The sequence below is a fragment of the Danio rerio genome, chromosome 21 (assembly GCF_052040795.2).
Source record: "Danio rerio strain M-AB ecotype USA chromosome 21, GRCz13ab, whole genome shotgun sequence".
NCBI lineage: Eukaryota > Metazoa > Chordata > Actinopteri > Cypriniformes > Danionidae > Danio > Danio rerio.
In genome coordinates, this window is record NC_141041.1 from 49,271,902 (window position 1) to 49,292,103 (window position 20,202).

A 20,202-nucleotide genomic window follows, 5' to 3' on the forward strand; every position below is an offset into this window, starting at 1 on the left:
TTTTCAGAATGATCCTGGGTTGATAATCTGCTATTATACATACACGCATGTACCATCTTTGAGAGTTATAATGAGTACAGCGTAGTGATGTTACATCATGAGCAATGTTGACTACAGCTATCTGATTCTGTGTCTGTTTTTATTAAGTGTGCAAAAACACACAACACATGGTAAACACAGCACTGAACATACAACATATGGCAAACACTCAACACACACACACAGCAATAGAAGGTGCGTGGTATGCCTTGATATTGAACATTCAACTCTTAAGTCTACCAAAGTGACGTTTATTGTAAGCTCATTTGTAAGTCGCTTTGGAAAAAAGTGTCTGCTAAATGACTAAATGTAAGTGTATTGACATTTTAGTTGTTTGAAATAATGTAATGTATAATAAATAATATCTAGAGACATAAGAAAATTCACTTGCAGTTTATTACAAGGTTTTTGTAGCATAATATACAACAGCAACCCAGCAAATATATCACTTTAAACTATTAAAAATGTTCATGAAAGTCCCTTTTTTAAGGTTTTAAAGGAAGAAAAAGGCTCCAGTGATGCAATTCAAAAGCATAAATAATTGTGTTTATATTTGTTTGTGTTGTGATTACACCGTTAGCATTCTTATATATACATAAAAGTCATCATCCCGTCAAAATCTTATAACTGCTTAATGATGATGATGATAATAATAAGTCTTCTGAGTCTTCTAACATATGGCTGTATGTTCTGTACTAGTGGACATGACTGCGGGCAGATGCGTGATGTTTGCTCAACAGTGCCTTTCGCGTGGCCTTTGGACGCCACACCCTGGCTTTGTTAACGTGGTCATAAAACAGGTCCTGTTGCGGCGACGTTGTGGAGGAGAGATATGTGTGGCCGTCAAGCTGAGCTTCTCTGTCACAGCAGCGATAAGAGAGTCCAGAGTGTGCTTGATAATGAAAGAGCCCACGGTTTCTGGGATCCCGCCATGCCGTTACACTAAGTAAACAGCATGAGCTCCGGCTCTGCAACACTTCTCACTTCTCGGAAAAATGAGGATCCACTGCTGCGTTTTACTCCATGTGCAGCCAAGGCCGAAATTGTTAGCGCTAGAAAATTCTGACTTAAATTTACTTATATTTAACCAGCAAATGTGTTTATTATATATCCTTGCATAAAAAATCCCCAGCTTTTGTTTACATTATGCATACCCTTCTCAATAATCAATAAAACTAAGCCTTTATTGGCTATTACAGCAGTCGAATGCTCCCTCCACAGATTCTCAATTGGGTCTCAGTCAGGACTCTGGCTTGGCCACTACAAAATGTTAATGTCTTTGTCTGCTAATCATTTCTTCACTGCTTTTGCTGGGGGATTTGGGTTGTTGCCGTGCTGAAATCTCCACTGGTGCCCAAGGCTAAGTTTCTCTGCAGACCACCTGATGTTCTTGTTGAGAATTTTAATCTGTTGGTCCTTTATCATGGAGCCATTTACTGTGATTAGGTTCCTTGATCCACTAATGGAAAAGCAACCCCTAAAAATATTTGGGTTCCTACCATCATGTTAAACAGTGGGGGTGGTGTTCTTAGGATTAAAATTAATTAAAGAAGCCTTTATTGGCTACTACAGCAATCAAATGATTGTTATAATTGCTGATCAGCATGTCTCCACTATAGGGCTAAAAGTCAGGGTGATAGCAAGGAGACCCTCCAACCTGAAAGAGATGGAGCTCATCCCTAAAGATGAATGGGCAAATATATACTATAGTAGTCTAAAATGATTCACATGTGTCACAATAATAAACATTTATTTTATTAATACAAATTACTTTAAAAATACACAACAATTCCTTTTTAATTCAGTCTCATAATCTCAAACCGTCTTGAAGTTTACAATGATGAACAAAACATCAGCAGTAGATAAAGTACGAAAGTAAAACAACCAAGGGAAATAGCAAACATTTCAGATTTAAGTGTTCTTTGAATGTCACTTCATCACTTCGTAGTGAACACTTAAAAATAAAGGTTCAGAAAAAGCTTCACACTTCTTTTTAGGGTACAATCCTCAGTATTAACAAACCATTGGCTTGACTTTTGCCGTAATAAACTCCTAATTTGCTGCTTAATAATAGTTAAGGTAATATATAAGTGGGTTATATTAGTGATGTAGAGTAAGATCATGCAGAGTATGTGCTATATAAATACAAATAAACAGACTATAATAGGCAGGTGATAAACCACTAGTTAATAGTGAGAATTGGTGCTTGAACTAAAATGTTGCTGAATATTTTCTTCTCATAAACGAATTAAATACACCAAATTGGTATAGTTTAGGTGAATTGAATAAACTAAATTGGTGTATGAGTGTGTGTGGATGTTTCTCATTATTGGGTTGTAGCTGGAAGGGCATCCTTCAAGGATAAGTTGGCGGTTCATTCCACTGTGGTGACCCCTGATAAATAAAGGACTAACACGAAGGAAAATGAATGAATGAATGAATAACAGAGTATGGAGTATTAGTATAGGGTATGTTTAATATCTGCTGACATTGCCCCACCAACAGGCATTATTTACAGTGAAGTTTATATTGTAATATTTTCTGTCATTTAGTAGAAATATTATACAAGAGGCCTGCTTTGTGGATCTAGATTTTCATTGTAAACCTTATTTATATTTTTTATTTCATGCTTTAAGTTTTTAGTTGTTGTACTCCCAATTTATAATTTTTTTTTTTTTTTTTTTTTACAAAATTCTGTACAGAAAAAGGAAGAAATGTCCACAGATTCTGTCTGGCCCTGCTAATAATCAACAAAATGTGTTAAAGCAACACTTTTTATCCATTTGTGTGTGTTAAACAGTTGAGTTTTACCACTTTTGAACCCATTCAGCTAATTTTTGGGTCTGACGGAAATATTTTAGCTTAGCTTAGCATAGATAATTGAGTCTGATTAGACCATTAGCATCTCACTTAAAAACGATCAATCAGTTTTGATCATTATTCTATTTAAAGCTTAAATCTTCTCTAGTTTCATCATGTACTAAGACTAAAAGGAAAATTAAAAGATGCTATTTTCTAGGCCAACATATCTCGGAAGTAAACTCTCATTCTGGCGTAATAATCCAGAAACTTTTTTTGCATCACCATGACTGCATCATCTTTTTGTGAGCAATCATTCAGAAGTATTTTCAGGTCATTTTTCATCATTCTTATTACACGATGTAACCATAGAAAAGTCAAGCTTCAAACAAGAAAATTATCAAAAATCTTTTTAAAAGTTTTTAAGTGAGATGCTAATGGTCTAATCGGATTCAATGATCTATGCTAAACTAAGCTAAAATGCTTCAATGAGACCTGAAGATTGGCTGAATGGATTAAAAAATGGTACAACTCAACTGTTTAACACTAGAGGAGCTGTAAAATGAGTGTGTTTACAAAAAAAGCACAACCCAGGCTAATCCTAAAAACGTTTCTGGAGACTGCGAATTAATTAGCGGGAGGTACGTATGGCAGCATTTCGTTTTTTAAGCGAACGCTCTGGGGCGGTGTGACACAGCTCCTTTTCAGGCTTACCAGCTGACCACTTACCTCCCTGTGAAGGGCTTTCCCACCGCAACCAGTTTGTCCGGTTAGCTCGTCGTGTACGTCGGCAGACGTGAGATGCAGAGAGGAGCTGACCATGATGACGACGACCGGGTTCGAGTCCAGGGAAGAGCGATTCCAGAAATCAGGTAAGACAATAACAGAATCCAAAAAATAAAGTGAACAAGTTCATAACAGGGTGAGAATGCGGTAAAATCTGAAAACGTGGTAAAAAATCAGACAAGGGCTTTTCTTTTTCTGGATGGCTAGTGTAAATTGTTGGTTGGGTTTAGGGAAGTAAGCGGGTGGGCGGGTCAATCGGTCAAATTGGTTGGGTTTAGTGAAGTGGGTGGGTCAGTCGATTGGCCGGTCGCCCAGTCAATCATTCAGCCAGTCAGACAGACGGTCGTTCGACAGCGGCCTCTGGTGGGTTTACGTGAGAAAAGCACGGGCGCGAATGGCACTCGCGAGAGGCATTTGAGATGCCAAAAAGCGCACACAGCGGGCTCTCGTGGATTCGCGAAAACAAAAACTGCAAAAATACATACCTCCCGGGACATATTTCGCAGTCTCCAGAAACCTCCACGGGACTACATTTTCAACCTGGGTTGAAAAGCATTCCTTTAACACATTTTGTTGCAGACAGAATCTGCAGACATTTCATGTTTTTTTAGTTTTTTTTGTGCAGAATTTTGTAAAAAATAAATAAATAAATAAATAAATAAATAAAAATGTGTGGAATGATTGTGGGAGTATAGCAATGAAACACTTAAAACATGAAATAAAATATAATAACTTTTAAAATTGATATAACGCCTGCAAAACATACTCACCTATTGTCAAAACAGTGGAGTGTTCCTTCAGAAATGAGACCATCAAAAATAAATGTAAAAATCTATGCTCATTTATTGCCGTCTAAGAACCTTTATTTTTAGAAGTGTGGCTGTCGACTATTTGTATTTGTCAAGAAAATTCCATAAAATTTCATTTTGCTGAAAAAAAGTGAGTCATTGGATTTACTACAGAGCAGGCAAACGATGTCATAAGATGTTAATATTAGGTTAGATTTAGGTTGTGACGTCAGGTGACCAAAATTCAATGTCTACTCAGCGTCTAAGGACAACGTTATTTTGATGTCCAATAATGACAACGAATGACATTGATATTTGGTTGATATTAGGTTGTGTTGGACAGTCCAACGTCATCAGGTATGGCAACCAAAGTCCAACGTCTGATAGTCGTCATAATGGTAACATCCACATATTGTATATGTGATATGATATTTGGTTGATTTTAGGTTGTGTTGGAGAGTAACCAAAACGCAATGTTAAGCAAACATCTTAAACCAACGTCTTATTTATGTCAAATACATCATTTATGGCTATCGAAATCCAACATCTAATAGATGTCATAGTGGTAACATCCACACAACGTCAAGCTGTAACATCATTAGACGTTGAAATTTGGTTGATTTTACGTTTTCTTTTTGCCAACATTTTAAACCAACATAATATTGACGCCAAATACTGACATTTATACATCAGGAATGGCAACCAAAATCCAACATCTGATAGACGTCATAATGGCAACATCCACACAACATCATTAGACGTTGATAATTGGTTGATTTTTGGTTGGACGTAAACATCAGCCTGACATTGGGTTCTCATGTCCACTTGATTTTCATTCCAAACAACTTGCAACGTCCCCATGATGTTGACCTACAACGTCAGTCTGAGGTCATGTTGACGTCCTGTGCCTGCTGGATGAATTCTTTTAAGGCGTGTGGTTGCAAATACTTTATTTGGGCTAAATTTAAACAAACAAATTAAGCTGAACACTACTCAACTCATTTTTGTTTGTTTAACTTCAGCCCACATAAATCGTTTGCAACAACATTATTTTCAGTGCTCCAGGAAAGATGTGCTGATTTCATGAAGAGTACCCTGTGTTGGATTAGTGTGTTTCGATATAAAAATCTCTATCAGTCCAGGTTTTCCGAGTCCTCAATACTCTTCTTTGATGGACATTGGCATGGGCGGGGACACGAGGCCACCGCTACTGCTGCTGGTCACCATCGGCACATTGCCTGGTAGTGCTGAGCCCGGTGGGGTGGGTGTGGTGGTGGATGCCGGCTGAGGCTGCTGCATTTTCTTCTTATTGATTTTCCTCTCTTTAGCACGGCGGTTCTGGAACCAGATCTTCACCTGTCAACAACAACATGCCATTAGTCATATTGCCTATATATATATATATATACAACAGTTCTGTCTGGTTCTCGAATCTGATTGGCTGATAGCCGTGATATAATTAAGTAATATCAGCACCCATACAGCCTCTTTACCCTTTGTGTATAACTCCGCCCACATACAGCCAGCAAAAAGCAGACACTCCAGATCTAAAGTTTAAAAGATGCACGCTCAGCTGTTTAACTGTCAGCTTATGATTTGAATACAACGCGGAAGAAAGTAGTTCCTCATACAAAAGGGTTTTTGAGACTCTCCATGTTTGATTTTGTGTTTACATACACAATTAGGCCGTCACAATGTTGTTTAAATGCAATATCACACTCGTACTAGTGCGATATGGCTGTATATCGGCACTGGTGGGAGCACTAAGGCTCTCGGCCTGTGGTCTCGTGCCAACGCACGCCTCCCACCGACATACAGCCATATCACACTGCTAATATATATATATATATATATATATATATATATATATATATATATATATATATATATATATATATATATATATATATACATACATATTTTTTGTGCTAAAGGTGATGATAGTGATGTCTGTTTTCAAAACGCTGTGCTAAAAACAATGGTTCATTGGATTTACAATTATTTTTAAGGTAAGTGGCTGCAAACAATCGGAAATAACAATTGCAAATAAATGGGCTGAATTTAAACAAACAAATTAAGTTAAACATTGGCAGTTCTAAACAGCCTACCAATGACTTTTTGAGAAGGTTTGTTTTGTTCCCAAACACCTTTGAGCTGCTATTTGTTCATGACAATTACACAATCGGAAACTGCTCAGTCGCCATTAATGTTGTGTTTATCAATACACTCAAGCAGTGCGACACATTTACAACCCAGCCCACTGCAGTGAGGAGATGTGGAAAGGGTCGAATATAGGATAAGGTCACTCAGACTTTTCGAGTTTCTTTATGCCCTCAAAGTACTAAAAAGAACTTTGTATACCAGCTAACACTGAACATATTGGGAACATTTTTTTTTTGGTTCGCAGAATGTTGGATCCCTGTTGTTTAGCCAAGAAGGCTTTCTGTACATAGTAACAATAACAACAATAAGGACTGCCCATTGGCCTGGGGCAAGCGTGAGAGATGCTCGGGATAGTAGACAGGATTGTTACTGACCTGATTGGGCCAGGGCTGCCTTGTCACTAAAGTATAATTTTAATTAATGTGACTATTTAAACAAGTGAAGAGTGAGTAAATAAGCACAGAATTTTCATTTTTCGTGAATTGTGGCGTTAAGAACAGTATAAAAGCAGCTGACCTGTCTCTCTGACAGACTGAGTGCGGTTGCCAGTTCTGCTTTTCTTCTTATTGTGATGTAGCGGCTGTAATGAAACTCTTTCTCCAGCTCCAGACGCTGATGATCTGTGTACACCACCCGGTATTTGTCTTTTGTTCTGGTCTTCCCTCCTAAAAACAACAACAAAAGTCTCAAGTAAACATTTTATATATATATGTGGATCAAAAAGGTTTTCAAAATGTATATATGTATATATATATATATATATATATATATATATATATATATATATATATATATATATATATATATATATATATATATATATATATATATACATTTTGAAAACCTTTTTGATCCACATCAAAGATTGGCTACTGAATGTAAACAGCTGAAGTCAGAATTATTTGCCCCCTTGTTTATTTTTCCCCAAATTTCTGTTTAACAAAGAGCAGATTTTTTCAGCACATTTGTAAACAATAGTTTTAATATCTCATCTCTAATAACTGATTTTTTTATCTTTGTCATGATGACAGCACATAATATTTTACTAGATCTTTTTCAAGACACTTCTATACAGCTTAAAGTGACATTTAAAGGCTTCACTAGGGTAATTAGTTTCACTAGGCAGGTTAGGGTAATTAGGAAAGTTATTGTAGATGGTTTGTTCTGTAGACTATTAGAAAAAAATAGCTTAAAGGGGCTAACAATCTGACCTTAAATGTTGTTTAAAAAAATTTAAAACTGCTTTTACTCTAGCCGAAATAAAACAAATAAGACTTTCTCCAGAAGAAAAAAATATTATCAGACATACTGTGAACATTTCCTTCCTCTGTTAAACATCCTTTAGGAAATATTTAAAAAATAAAATAAAATTCAAAGGGTGCAAATAATTCTGACTTCAACTGTATATATTACACTTTTCATTGTGTATGATTTGAAAATTCTTTATTTTTTAGATATTCTTTTCCTTATTATATTTATATATATATTTTACTTTGTATAATGGTTATTTGACAACATATTACTTCACATCTAGGACTAAAGCTTCTTTTTTAGCATTGATTGAGCATTATTGGAATTCATTGATGAGAATCTTTAACATCCATGGAGAATTTTCATTGCACAAAAAAAATGTTTATCATTTATTAATTTTCCTCCGGCTTAGTCTCTGATTTTATCAGGGGTCACCAAAGTGAAATGAACCACCAACTATGCAGCATATGTTTTATGTAGTGGATGCCCTTCCAGCCGCAACCCAGTGCTGGAAAACACCAATAAATAAATGAATGAATGAACATAAAACAATTAATGTGTCCCACAAAATAAGCCGTATTGTTTAAACAAGCAAGAATTGTTTAAGTGCACTCAAAAATTATTTTTGTGGCTTGTTTAAACTAATTTAAAATTAGTTGAAACCACACAATTCTTTTTAGACAACATAATTATTTTATGTTAAATCTCCTTAAATTTGTAAAAACAATTTAGTTAACTTAATGGATTTGTGTTGGGATTGTGTGGATTGAGTTTTTACCAATTTTAAAATCTCTGCAATAATTCAATTTCAATATTGCTACTCAGGAAATAAATAAACCTCAAACATTATACTTTCTCACTGAGGATTTTATCTTTTTTTTCGCAAAAGCTGTTTTGAGTGAACACTCATCGCCAGAAATCCAAAACCAAATAAAGCTGACACTAATTAATGATGATGCGATTATAAACGCAGGGTCATAATTTTGTTTTTGAGTTAATGTGTTGATCTTTTCTATTAAAAAGTAACTATGGGAACACGGTGTTTGCTCCCTTAATCAAGCCGATGGTTAAGAGCACACATACATACGACACCAAGATGTCCACGTTATAAAGGTCTTGGAGTCGCGTCTCTATATTTCAAACTCAGTTTACCCTGTCAGAGGCGAGAGGGACTTAAGTGGCTGCCGGGTTAAATATTAAAGCATAAGCGGCAAAGAAAGAAGGACACCGCCTGTCTAGGGCAACAGGCACAGAGGGAGGAACTGCAGATAATTAGGCTTCTCCGCCATCGCATCTTCATTGAAAATCTCACGAGAGACCATAATCTCTAGCTATCATTAACTCGGCCGAGAAACTCGTACAGTCCTCCATTGGAAAGGGCTTTTTATTGTGCTATACTTACACTTTACCTTTATTGCGCTATACTTTGTATACATTTCAATTCAATATGTGACTGTGAACAAGTAATATACACTGTAAATAAGATGGGTTCTATGCAATCGGATACGAATATAGGTGGATTGAACATAAAACAATTGAGTTGTCTCAACAAAAAGTAAATAATTGTGTTGTTTCAGCTCATTTTAATTACTGTAAGTAGTTTGAACAAACAGCAAATGTCATTTTTTGAGTGAGCAGTCCTCCATTTGAAAGACATTTTATTGTGTTGTACTTTGTACACGTTTCAATTCACTATACAGTTGAAACCAGAAGTTTACATACACTCTTAAAAAAGGAACATAACCATTTTTTTAAATGTCTGATGGTAAGTCATACTAATTGTTTACTATTTTAGATTCCTTAGGATTATCTAAATGATTTACATTTGCTAAATGCCAGAATAATGAGAGACTTTTTTTATTAATTTCTAGACAGTCTTTATTTTCTTGGTATTTTTTTAGCTTTGCTTTTAAACTGTATAACTTTGGTCAAATGTTTTAGGTCTCCTCCCACAAGCTTCATACAATTGTTTGAAAGAATTTTGGCCCATTCCTCCTGACAAAATTTGTGTAACTGAGTCACATTTGTTAGCTTTTTCAACTCTGCCCACACATTTTCTATAGGATTGAGATCAGGGCTTTGTGATGGCCACTCCGAAACATTCACTCTGTTGTCCTTATAGCACATTTGATCTAATTTGGCAGTATGCTTAGGGTCGTGGTCTGTTTGGGAAACCCATTTGTGGCCAAGTTTTAATTTCTTGGCTGATGTCTTGAGATGTTACTTCAGTATTTCTACATGATGTTCTTTCTTCATGATGCCATCTATGCTGTGAAGTGGACCAGTCCCTCCTGCAGCAAAACAGCCCCACAACATGATGCTGCCGCCCCCATACTTCACAGTTGGGATGGTGTTGCTTGGCTTGTAAGCTTTTCCCTTTGTCCTCCAAATGTAACACTGCTCATTATGGCCAAACAGTTCAGTCTTAGTTCCATCAGAGCACAGGACATGTCTCCAAACATGAGTGTTTTCCCAGTGTAGTTTAGCTAATTGTAATCCGGCTTTGTTGTTGATTCTGGCTTGTTGATTTTCCCATGTTGTCACACAAGGAAGCAGTGTGTTTAAGGATTTCCTTCAATACTAATCTACAGTCGTGCCTCCAGTTAACTCAAATGTTGTCAATTAGCCAATCAGAAACTCCCAAAACCTCGAAACCATCATCTGAGCTTTTCCAGAGGCAGAATAATCTTATTGTGTGTAAACTTGACTTTCAGGAAAACTTATAACAATTTCTCAAACAATTTCTCTCTCATTATTCTACTATTAAGCATGACAGAAACAAATGTGATCATCCTAACTTACTTAAAAGAGAAAAAGTTTAGTCACAGTAACATCTGACCTTTTTTTAATGGTTATGTGCCTTTTTATACAGTGTATGTAAACTTCTGGTTTCAACTGTATTATTGTGAACAAGTAATATACACTGAAAAAATGCTGTGGGTTCAACACAATCATTGACTCCCCTTAAGCATAAAAACACCATAATATGTTTGCAGATATTTCAGAAACATGCTCAGTGAACATTCTAGTTTATTAGAAAACAATGCTGAAGTCGGATATTCTGCTTTGAAAATGTACATTACGTGCTGGAACAGCTGACTTTGTTTTGGTCGTTTAACCCGCACAAAGCCAGTTTAGCCAATTATATTTCAGCACCCCGGGTTGCCTTGGTGGAAAACAGAATATTTCATTCATTCATCCAGAAAGGCTCTCAAAGCATGCGTTTGTGACCGAAATGCGACCTCCGGTAGACATTAGTACCGCTACTTAGAGGCAGACATTAGTACCGCTACTACCGCTACTTAGAGGCTACTCCGGTAGCCTCTGAAATGAGAAGCAGATTCAGAGTTCCACATGAGGTTATAATTTGGCTAATTATATCACGAGCGTAAACATTAGGTGAGCAGGTTACATTGTAACCCCGTGTCAAAACACACTACATGACAAAATTTGCAGTGATAAGCAATTTGCCTGTTTACACCAGACGAAACTTGACAAAAATTTAAATACAGCCAATCAGAAGCACAGAATAGTGCACTCACTGCACTCCAATAAAATGGTAAGGTTTATAATCGAATTAGTACATATTAAACTTCTCTAACATTATTAAATGTGCATGTTGTAAAGTTAAATTTCAGACAGTTAATTTTATTTTCAAGACCTGAGCTGGTCATTGTTGATTTTCTGTTGTTCAGCTGCAAGAAAAGGCGTTTCTAAAATATCAATTTGAGGTGTTGTTTAGAACGAAAAACTCCTTCTATCACATGCCGTTGATTTAATTTAAAACACGGCTGAAATCAGCCTTTAGACTCGTCAGACTCGTTCCTGTTGATCAATCTGGCAACCTGCGCTTGCGTTTGTTTTGATCCAGAAATGTAATGCCTAGTTCAACCACTGGGTGTCAAACTTACATACTGCACCTTTAACTTATTCATTTTTGCAAATTTAAGTGAATTAAACAATTAAATTGTCACAACAAAAAGTCAATAATTGTGTTGTTTGGCCTCATTTTACTTACTGTAAGTAGTTTGAATTTTAGGAGGAGCATGTGATATAATTGATCACGGCTGCCTGGTCTGTCATCTGTAATCATTAGTAAGCCAATTAGATTGTTCCAAACTCACTATAAATTTCCCGTCTTATATTACTCCATTATCTTTGTTTTTTGAAGAATCGCCCCTTCCACCTCTTCTCCTCCTTTCCTCCTTTACCAGGCGGAGCTCTTGAGATCTACCTGATCTCACCCCTTTACATGCTCATTAACCAGGCGGAAGCCCTGGGCTCAATTCTGTCCAAGCTCAGGGTTCTCTGGGACAGCATGCCAAACCTGCTAGCATTATCAAGCAATATCTAAATGTGAACTCTTGAATGAACCTTATTGTAAAGTGTGACACATTTATGATTGTGAACAAGTAATATGCACCATAAATGAGGGGTTCAAAACAATTGGATCAAGTTAACTTTTAACGAATTTAAGTGGATTGAATAAAATGATAAAGTTGTCACAACAAAAAGTCAATAATTGTGTTGTTTTGCCTCATTTTAAATTAGTAGTTTGAACAAACAGCGAACATCATTTTTTGAGTGAGCAGTCCTCCATTCGAAAGGGGATTTTATTGTGCTGTACTTTTATGCTTCAATTTAATTTATGATTGTGAACGAGTAATAAACATTGTAAAGAAGTGTTTGATTTGTGTTAAGAAAACATGAAGGAATTAAGTTAGCTTATTAGTATTTAGAAATTTAAGTGGATTGAACATAAAACAATTAAGTTGTCCCTACAAAAAACTCAAGAATTGTGTCGTTTCAGCTCATTTTAATTAAGTAGATTGAACAAACAGCAATATATTTTTTTGGAGTGTATGGTTATGAACTGAAAAATGTCTGCAAAATTGTTACAATTTATTTGTGTTGAGTTTAAACAAACTAAATTTAGTAATGTTCAGCATAATTTATACGTTTACATTCAGCGTAAACAAAGTGTTTAAAACCACTTAACTTAAAAAAATAAAGTAAATTCAAGGAATCATCTTTGAATTTTTTTTCAGTGTATGAGTAGTTGACAAATAGACGTTTTGCTTTTTTTTTTTTTGCTTAATTTTTTAAGAAATTTATGTATATTTAATGTTTAAAAAATGTTGGGTTCTTTGAAAAAATTATGTTGGCAAAATTGTTGCAAATTATTTTTATGTGTTGAAATTAAACAAACAAAATAAAATTTAGTAATGTTCAACAGCCCAAATGAATTGTTTACCACCACTTAACTTAAATCTATTTAGTAAATCTAAGGAATCATCTTTGAATAAGTGTTCTACACAATCCCTTCATGCCATTTCAACACAAATCCATTAAGTTAACTTAATAGTTTTTATAAATTTAAGTTGATGGAACACAAAACAATTTACGCAATTAATAAAACAAAATATATATTTTTTTCATTTTAGTTTGTTTGTATAACAATTTTTTAAAAAAAATTATTATTTTATTTAGTTTGAAGTCATGAAGTTTGAGAAAATATAAGAAATGACTGCCTTTATCAATTCTTTCATTGTTTATGTTATATAATTTGTACTGAATTGTACCTTAAAATATGTCCTATGGTGTGTGACACTGCAAAAAATGAACAAAAACACACACTCATATAAAATATATTTCATGTTTGTTTAAACTACTTATTTAAAATGAGCTGAAACAACACAATACCTCATTTTTTTTGTGGGCCAGTTTAATTGTTTTTAAGTTCCATCCACTTAAATTTGTAATAATAATTCCCTTATAATTCTATTCCTATAACACAAATCGATTGTGCAGAACCCAGCATTTAATAACATACAAAAAGCATGAGAGTTTTTTCACAGATTTTTTTCCCCACAAAATTTCACAGATTTTCTGAAGTTTCATCACTATTATGGCAAAAACGGACAAACAAATAACTTTAATTCTTCCTCATATATTTGTCATGACATCACAGATAATCAGTGGAAAGTTGTAAGTTGTATATTTACTTGAACCCTGTAAAACGCTTACATTTTTGAGTTGAATTAAATGAACTTTTCCAGTCGCCTCAACTTCTATCAGTCAAACTGATATTAAAAAAATATTAAGTTAAACTTTTCACAACTTACAATTTTGTCTAATATAACCTGATTACGTTATTAAAATAAGTTAAAGCAACATATAAACATTTGCAGTTATGACTTTTACATTTATAAAACATTCATTAAACATTAGATTAAAAAGTCATAACAGCAAATGTTTATAGGTTGCTTTAACCTATTTTAATAACGTAATAAATGTCATCTAATGTTTAATGAATGTTTTATAAATATAAAATACACAAGTGTATCGGGATATTCACAGTTCTCGGATTAAAAAAATATATGCTGTAAATTACTTGAAATCAATAAATGGAGCAAATAATAAATTACTATATGCTGGAAGTATAGAATTAGATTGTTTGCTTGTTTTTTTGTTGTTTTTGTTTTTTTGGCGGCGCTTACAGCTAAAGGTCGCTGGTTCGAGCCTCGGCTGGGCCGATTGGCATTTCTGTGGAGTTTGCATGTTCTCCCCGTTTTCGCGTGGGTTTTCCTCCGGGTGCTCCAGTTTCCCCCACAGTCCAAACACATGCGCTATAGGGGAATTGAATAAGCAAAAGTGTCTGTAGTGTATGTTTGTGAATGAGAATGCATGGGTGTTTCCCAGTGATGGATTGCAGCTGGAAGGGCATCCGCTGCGTAAAACATATGCTGGACAAGTTGGAGGTTCGTTACGTTGTGGTTCCCCCTGTTTAATAAAGGGACTAAGTCGAAAATAAAATAAATGTTTGTTATCGCACAAACTCCGTGCGGCTTTTGTGTGGATTTATGCGTATAATTCAAGTAATGTAAAAGACAATATTACGCTTTCTATAACCACTTTCCTCTTGGATTTTTTTAAACACAGGCCTTATATTGTTAAATTAACCATTAAAATGGCATCTGGCTGACCTTTTGCCTGTAGCTTACCATTAAAAGAAATTATCAATATATGTTTTTTTTTTTCTTTGAGTGAAAGTTAAAGCGTTCATTCATTCATTTTCTTTTCGGTTTAGTCCGTTTATCAATCTGGGGTCACCACAGTGGAATGAACCGTCAAATTAAAGCGTTAATATTATTAATACCTCAACATAACTCAACATTTGGTGTCAGAAACACAATTTAACCAAACGAATGTTTACATTTTTTCTTAGAGTGGAAAGTAAAGCGTTTAATAATATAAATTAAATGTTAAAAAGGATGATTGCTTTTAGATTTTACATGACCCTTATTTTTCCTTTTGTCCTTTAGGTTATCATATAGCTAAAATAAAACTCAACATTTAATGTCAGAAACAAAATTTAAACTTTTTTTTGTCTTAGATTGGAAGTTAAAGGGTTAATAATAATAATGCAATTACCAAATTTACCTTTATTATTATTATAATAATAATTATTATTATTATTATTTGTTTTTATTATTCAAATAATAATTTTTTAAAAATCAACATTTGGAGTCAGAAACACAATTTAACCAAATACATTTTTCAAAATGGATTTTTTATTGTTGTTTTAGAGTGAAAGTTAAAGCGTTGATTATATTATATATTTATAAATTAAATATAATTTAGAATTTACCTTTTGTCGGGTTGTCATAAAAACCCAACCCTTGTGCGTCAGAATCAATTTAAGCAAATACCCTTAAAAAATACTGTCTTGGAGTAGAAGTTAAAGCGTTCATTATATTAACCTAATTAAATGATCAAAATACAATTACATTTAGATTTTAAATGTGCATGAAATGAATGTACCTTTTGGTCATATTGTTATCCTTAAAGTATCATAAAAAACTTTTAGTGGCAGAAACACAATTTAACCAAACACATTTGTAGTTGTCTTATAGTTGAAGTTTTTAAAGCGATAATAATATTGATTAAATGACCAAATTTGCATTAGATTTTAGACGAGCCTGAAAATAGCTACCTTTTGTCGGCTTATTGTAAAAAAAACACTCAGCATTTGATGTCAGAAATAATTTAACCAAGTTAGTTTTTTTTGTCTTGTTCTCGTTAATTATATTAACCTAATTTAAAGATAAAAAGATAATTTCATTTGGATTTTACATTACTTTAAATTTACATTGTGTCCTATGTTCTCAATTTTGGTTACATCTGGTGTCAGAAACAGAATTTGGCAAAATACATTTTTCAAAATATATATCTTTTTTTTGTCTTTGAGTGGAAGTTATAGACTAAATTTCGTTAAAGAAAAATATTGATCAAAAAATATAATTGCATGTGTATTAAAGAAGCACCTGAGCTGGCGGGCGGGACGCTGCGGCGCATCCAGTCGTAAGGGTTGCGTCTCTGCGCGTTGGGTGACAGCTGTCCGACTGAAGAGTTGATGGAGGATTGGAGCAGACCCGGAGTTTGGACAGATGAAAACTCTGGAGGACTGAAGCCCAGCTGACCTGTGCTCGAGCTGGACACTCCTGATCCCGGCCCGTAAGGTGTCCATTCCTCCCGCGGAGGGGGGTAAGCGGGGTTCCAGCTGCCCGTCTGGCTGTGATGCGGGTCATTAGTGGTAATTCCCGGGACGTGATGGTATCCTGTAAAGTCCGGATACTGTGGAGGCGCCGGTACGAAATTCTGAGGGTTTAAATTTAGGCTTGGGTGTCTTACGGAATTCGGGTACATGCTGGAGTCCTTATCTAGGAGATAACTCACGTACATTTTTTCTGGTGGCTCCAGTGCATAGTTTGCACTCCCCCCAAAAATTGATCTAGGCTCCTCAGACCCAGGGTTATATGCCTATAACCTGACGGTTCCTCTACCTGGCCGGATTCTCTGTACACCTCAGCCTTGACGCCTGCTAAAGGTTGGAGCAGTGACGTCACTTTTATGATCATGATTATTATTATTGCCCGCCCTACATGGATTCAGAAACTGCCTTTGGTCGAGTTCCAGGTCACAGCGGCGGCGCATCAAGAGCGCCATTCGGAATTTATACCTATTATAAAATATTATACACTGCAAACATAGTTAGTACCTAATGGGGGAGAATGTGAAAAATGCTACTGTACACTGTAAAGAAATCCACACAATCGGTTTGTGTTGGGACAACCTGACGGAATTAAGTTATTAGTTTTTACAAATATAGGTGAATTGAACATTAAACCCATTACGTTGTCCCCACAAAAACCTCAAGAATTGTGTTGTTTCAGCTCATTTTAAACAAGTAGCTTGAACAAGCGTCAAAGGTCATTTTTGAGTGTAAAAATGTAAGTTAAGACAAACATTTCACGCAAAATTGATGTTTCCTTCAGAGGTTTTACTTGTCTAGGCCTGATGATTTATTTTATGGCAACATGGATTAAAATAAGAATCTAAATCACCAAGAAAATAGCTACATATTATAAGCTCTCTTTTTTTAAAAGAAAAAGACCCAAATAGATTGCTACTGTCGTTTTAGGGATATAAAAATTAAGCTCATTGACATCGATGGTTTTTAGCATTTTCGTGCACAGAAGGATACTTGTAAAAAGGGTTATTTAATTATAAAATGTTCTTCACAATATAAAGTATATAAAAAATTACATATTATACACTGCAAACATAGTAAGTTAATAGGGGAGAATGTGAAAAAAATGCAACTTTCCACGCAATCGGTTTGTGTGGGGACAACATGAAGAAATTAATTTGACTTATTCGTTTTTAGAAATTTAAGTGGATTGAACATAAAACTATTAAGTTATCCCCACAAAAACCTCAAGAATTGTGTTGTATCAGCTCATTTTAAATAAGTAGTTTAAGCAAGTGTCAAACATCTTTTTTGAATGTAAAAACTGCTTCAAAACAAAAGTTGAGACAAGTTTCACACAAAAGCTATTGTTAGTTTAGAAGGTTTTATATATTTTTTTATTTTATTTTATTGGCAACATGGGTGAAAATAAGAATGTAAATCATTGGAAAATACATATAATTCATTAATCCAACTATTGAACCCCTGATAAATAAGGGACTACAAGCCCGTATAGCAGCCTGGTGAAAGCGGTGGTTTTATTTTCTCAAACAATTGACCTTTTTGCAGTTATTCGCCTGATTTTCTGTTTAATTATGAGTTTGCTGTGTTGGTTTTGAATACTCCATTTACTTTATACTTTATATTTTATTGTACAGTATAATATTCATATTAAAATATTGAGTAATTTGGTAGCAAATTACCACAACATTAAATTAGGCGTTCAAGAACATTCATAGTATTATTTAGCTTTGTTGGCAGCTAAGAGTTCAAGCTGGGATGACGAGCATTGGGTTATATGGGTAATACACGGTGGTATAGCTTCGTTTTACTCGACTGAAAAAAGCTCTCTGATAAGATAACACTATAATGCAAAGATACGTTGTTTTGTTGCCTGCTTGAGTTTGGGTTTGCGAGTGGTTAATTTTTATTAGGCCTACTGTTCTCGTAAACTTAATATTCACACAGTTTTATGAACACATTCCTCATCTTAAGATAACATACATTTCTTTGGCATTTAAATTAGGCCTACATACAGTTGACGTCTGAATTATTAGCCCCCCAGAATTATTAGACCACTTGTTTATGTCCCCCCAATTTCTGTTTAACGGAGAGAATTTTTTCAGCACATTTCTAAACATAATAGTTTTAATAACTCATTTCTAATAACTGATTTATTTTATCTTTGTCAGGATGACAGTAAATATTTAACTAGTTTTTTTCAAGACAGTTTAAAGTAACATTTAAAGGCTAGGTTAATTAGGTTAACTAGGCAGATTAGGGTAATTAGGCAAGTTATTGTATAATGACGGTTTGTTCTATCAAAAAGAATATATAGCTTAAAGTGGCTAATAATTTTGTCCCTAAAATGGTGTTTACAAAAATTAAAATCTGTTTTTATTCTTGCCGAAATGAAACAAATAAGACTTTCTCCAGAAGAATAAATATTATCAGACATACTGTGAAAAATCCCTTGTTCTGTTAAACATCATTTGGAAATTATTTTAAAAAGAAGGAAAAAATTCAAAGGGGGGCTAATAATTTTGACTTCAACTAGTCCATAGATTGATTCGCACTAAGCATTGCCTATGGATCATGACCATCGGAAAACTCTTGTGTAATTATTATTATTATTATTATTATTTTAATCAGTGGAAGTTTTAAAAGATCTTATTTTAAAGCCAAGTGTGGCTTCTTTATGATTAAAATCTAGAAGATCGATACAGAATCAAAATGGAGAAGATAAACAGGTTGACTGACGCCCGTATTTCACACGAATTACAAAGCGAACTTGGCAATATAATATAGTTTTGTACGTGGTCAATTATATCTATTTTAACTTCTGTGAAAAATTGCATTTGAGTTTGTGTTGAAGTACCCAAAGCAATGTGCAAATAATATTTGATCATGCAGAGAGAAAGCAAAGGTCTCGTGGCGGAGACCTCGTTAAAATAATAGCTTATATATTTCATTGTATTTTTTACTTGCAATTGCAAAGCACTGAACTTTTTCCTTCCGATAACTCATTCATAAAAGCCACACCTTCCAGCTCATGTTTCCTTATTTTAGCAATCTCTGAGCAATAAAAAGAAAACAGCAACGCTTGTTCGTGTAAAGGCTGACATTGGTTTTTATTTTATTTTGTTTTTTTATAGCGAAATCAAATTATATCAACTTAAAAATATTTCAATTGAATTAGCAAAATGTCTAGCTTTATATGCAGTGTAAAAATGATATGATAAATTACTCACATGTTTTTAAGTCATTGTAACTTAAGAAACTATTCTAACATAATTGTATAAATTACGCAGACTTTTAAAGCCAGTTTAACATAATAAGTTAAATGGACTCACAAGGTTAATTTTTAAGGCAACCAGTTTTTTTACAGTGTGGACTTAATTTTATTAGATTTAAATTTAGCATAATTTCTCCGGTGATAAATACAGTAGCAGATAACAACAGCAGTAACTTTATTTTACTATATTTTTATAACAAAACAAATAGCTACAACAATAAAGCGTGCTGTAACAACCATTAAATGGTTTTAAGATGTAGGCTAATGACCTTATACTGTAAAGTGCATTGTTGTTATAACCCTACATGGCTCAAACATGGATATTTTCATTTTCGGTTGGGTTTGTTGAAACAACCGCATGCATCATTTTAAAAGTGTAATTGTATTAGGTCACACAATGTTAAATTAAATTCAATATTCTCGTATACAGAAATCTGAAACATGCAATTGACACACAAACTGTGCGCGATTTATACCTTGACTATAATGGGTGGGGGGAGTCAACTTTTTGGTAATGTTAGTTTGCGTAATACATGCTTCAGTGAATT

The 20,202-nt window shown here is 34.4% G+C and overlaps 1 protein-coding gene across 1 annotated transcript; it reads right to left on the reverse strand.

The window, feature by feature from the left end:
* Nucleotides 1-4,465: 4,465 nt before the first annotated feature.
* On the reverse strand, nt 4,466-16,621 carry cdx1b (caudal type homeobox 1 b). Its single transcript, NM_001098762.1, is given in 3 exon segments — nt 4,466-5,768; nt 7,092-7,240; nt 16,154-16,621. Coding segments are annotated over 3 exon segments (768 nt in total). The 5' UTR covers nt 16,572-16,621; the 3' UTR covers nt 4,466-5,567.
* Nucleotides 16,622-20,202: the final 3,581 nt, after the last annotated feature.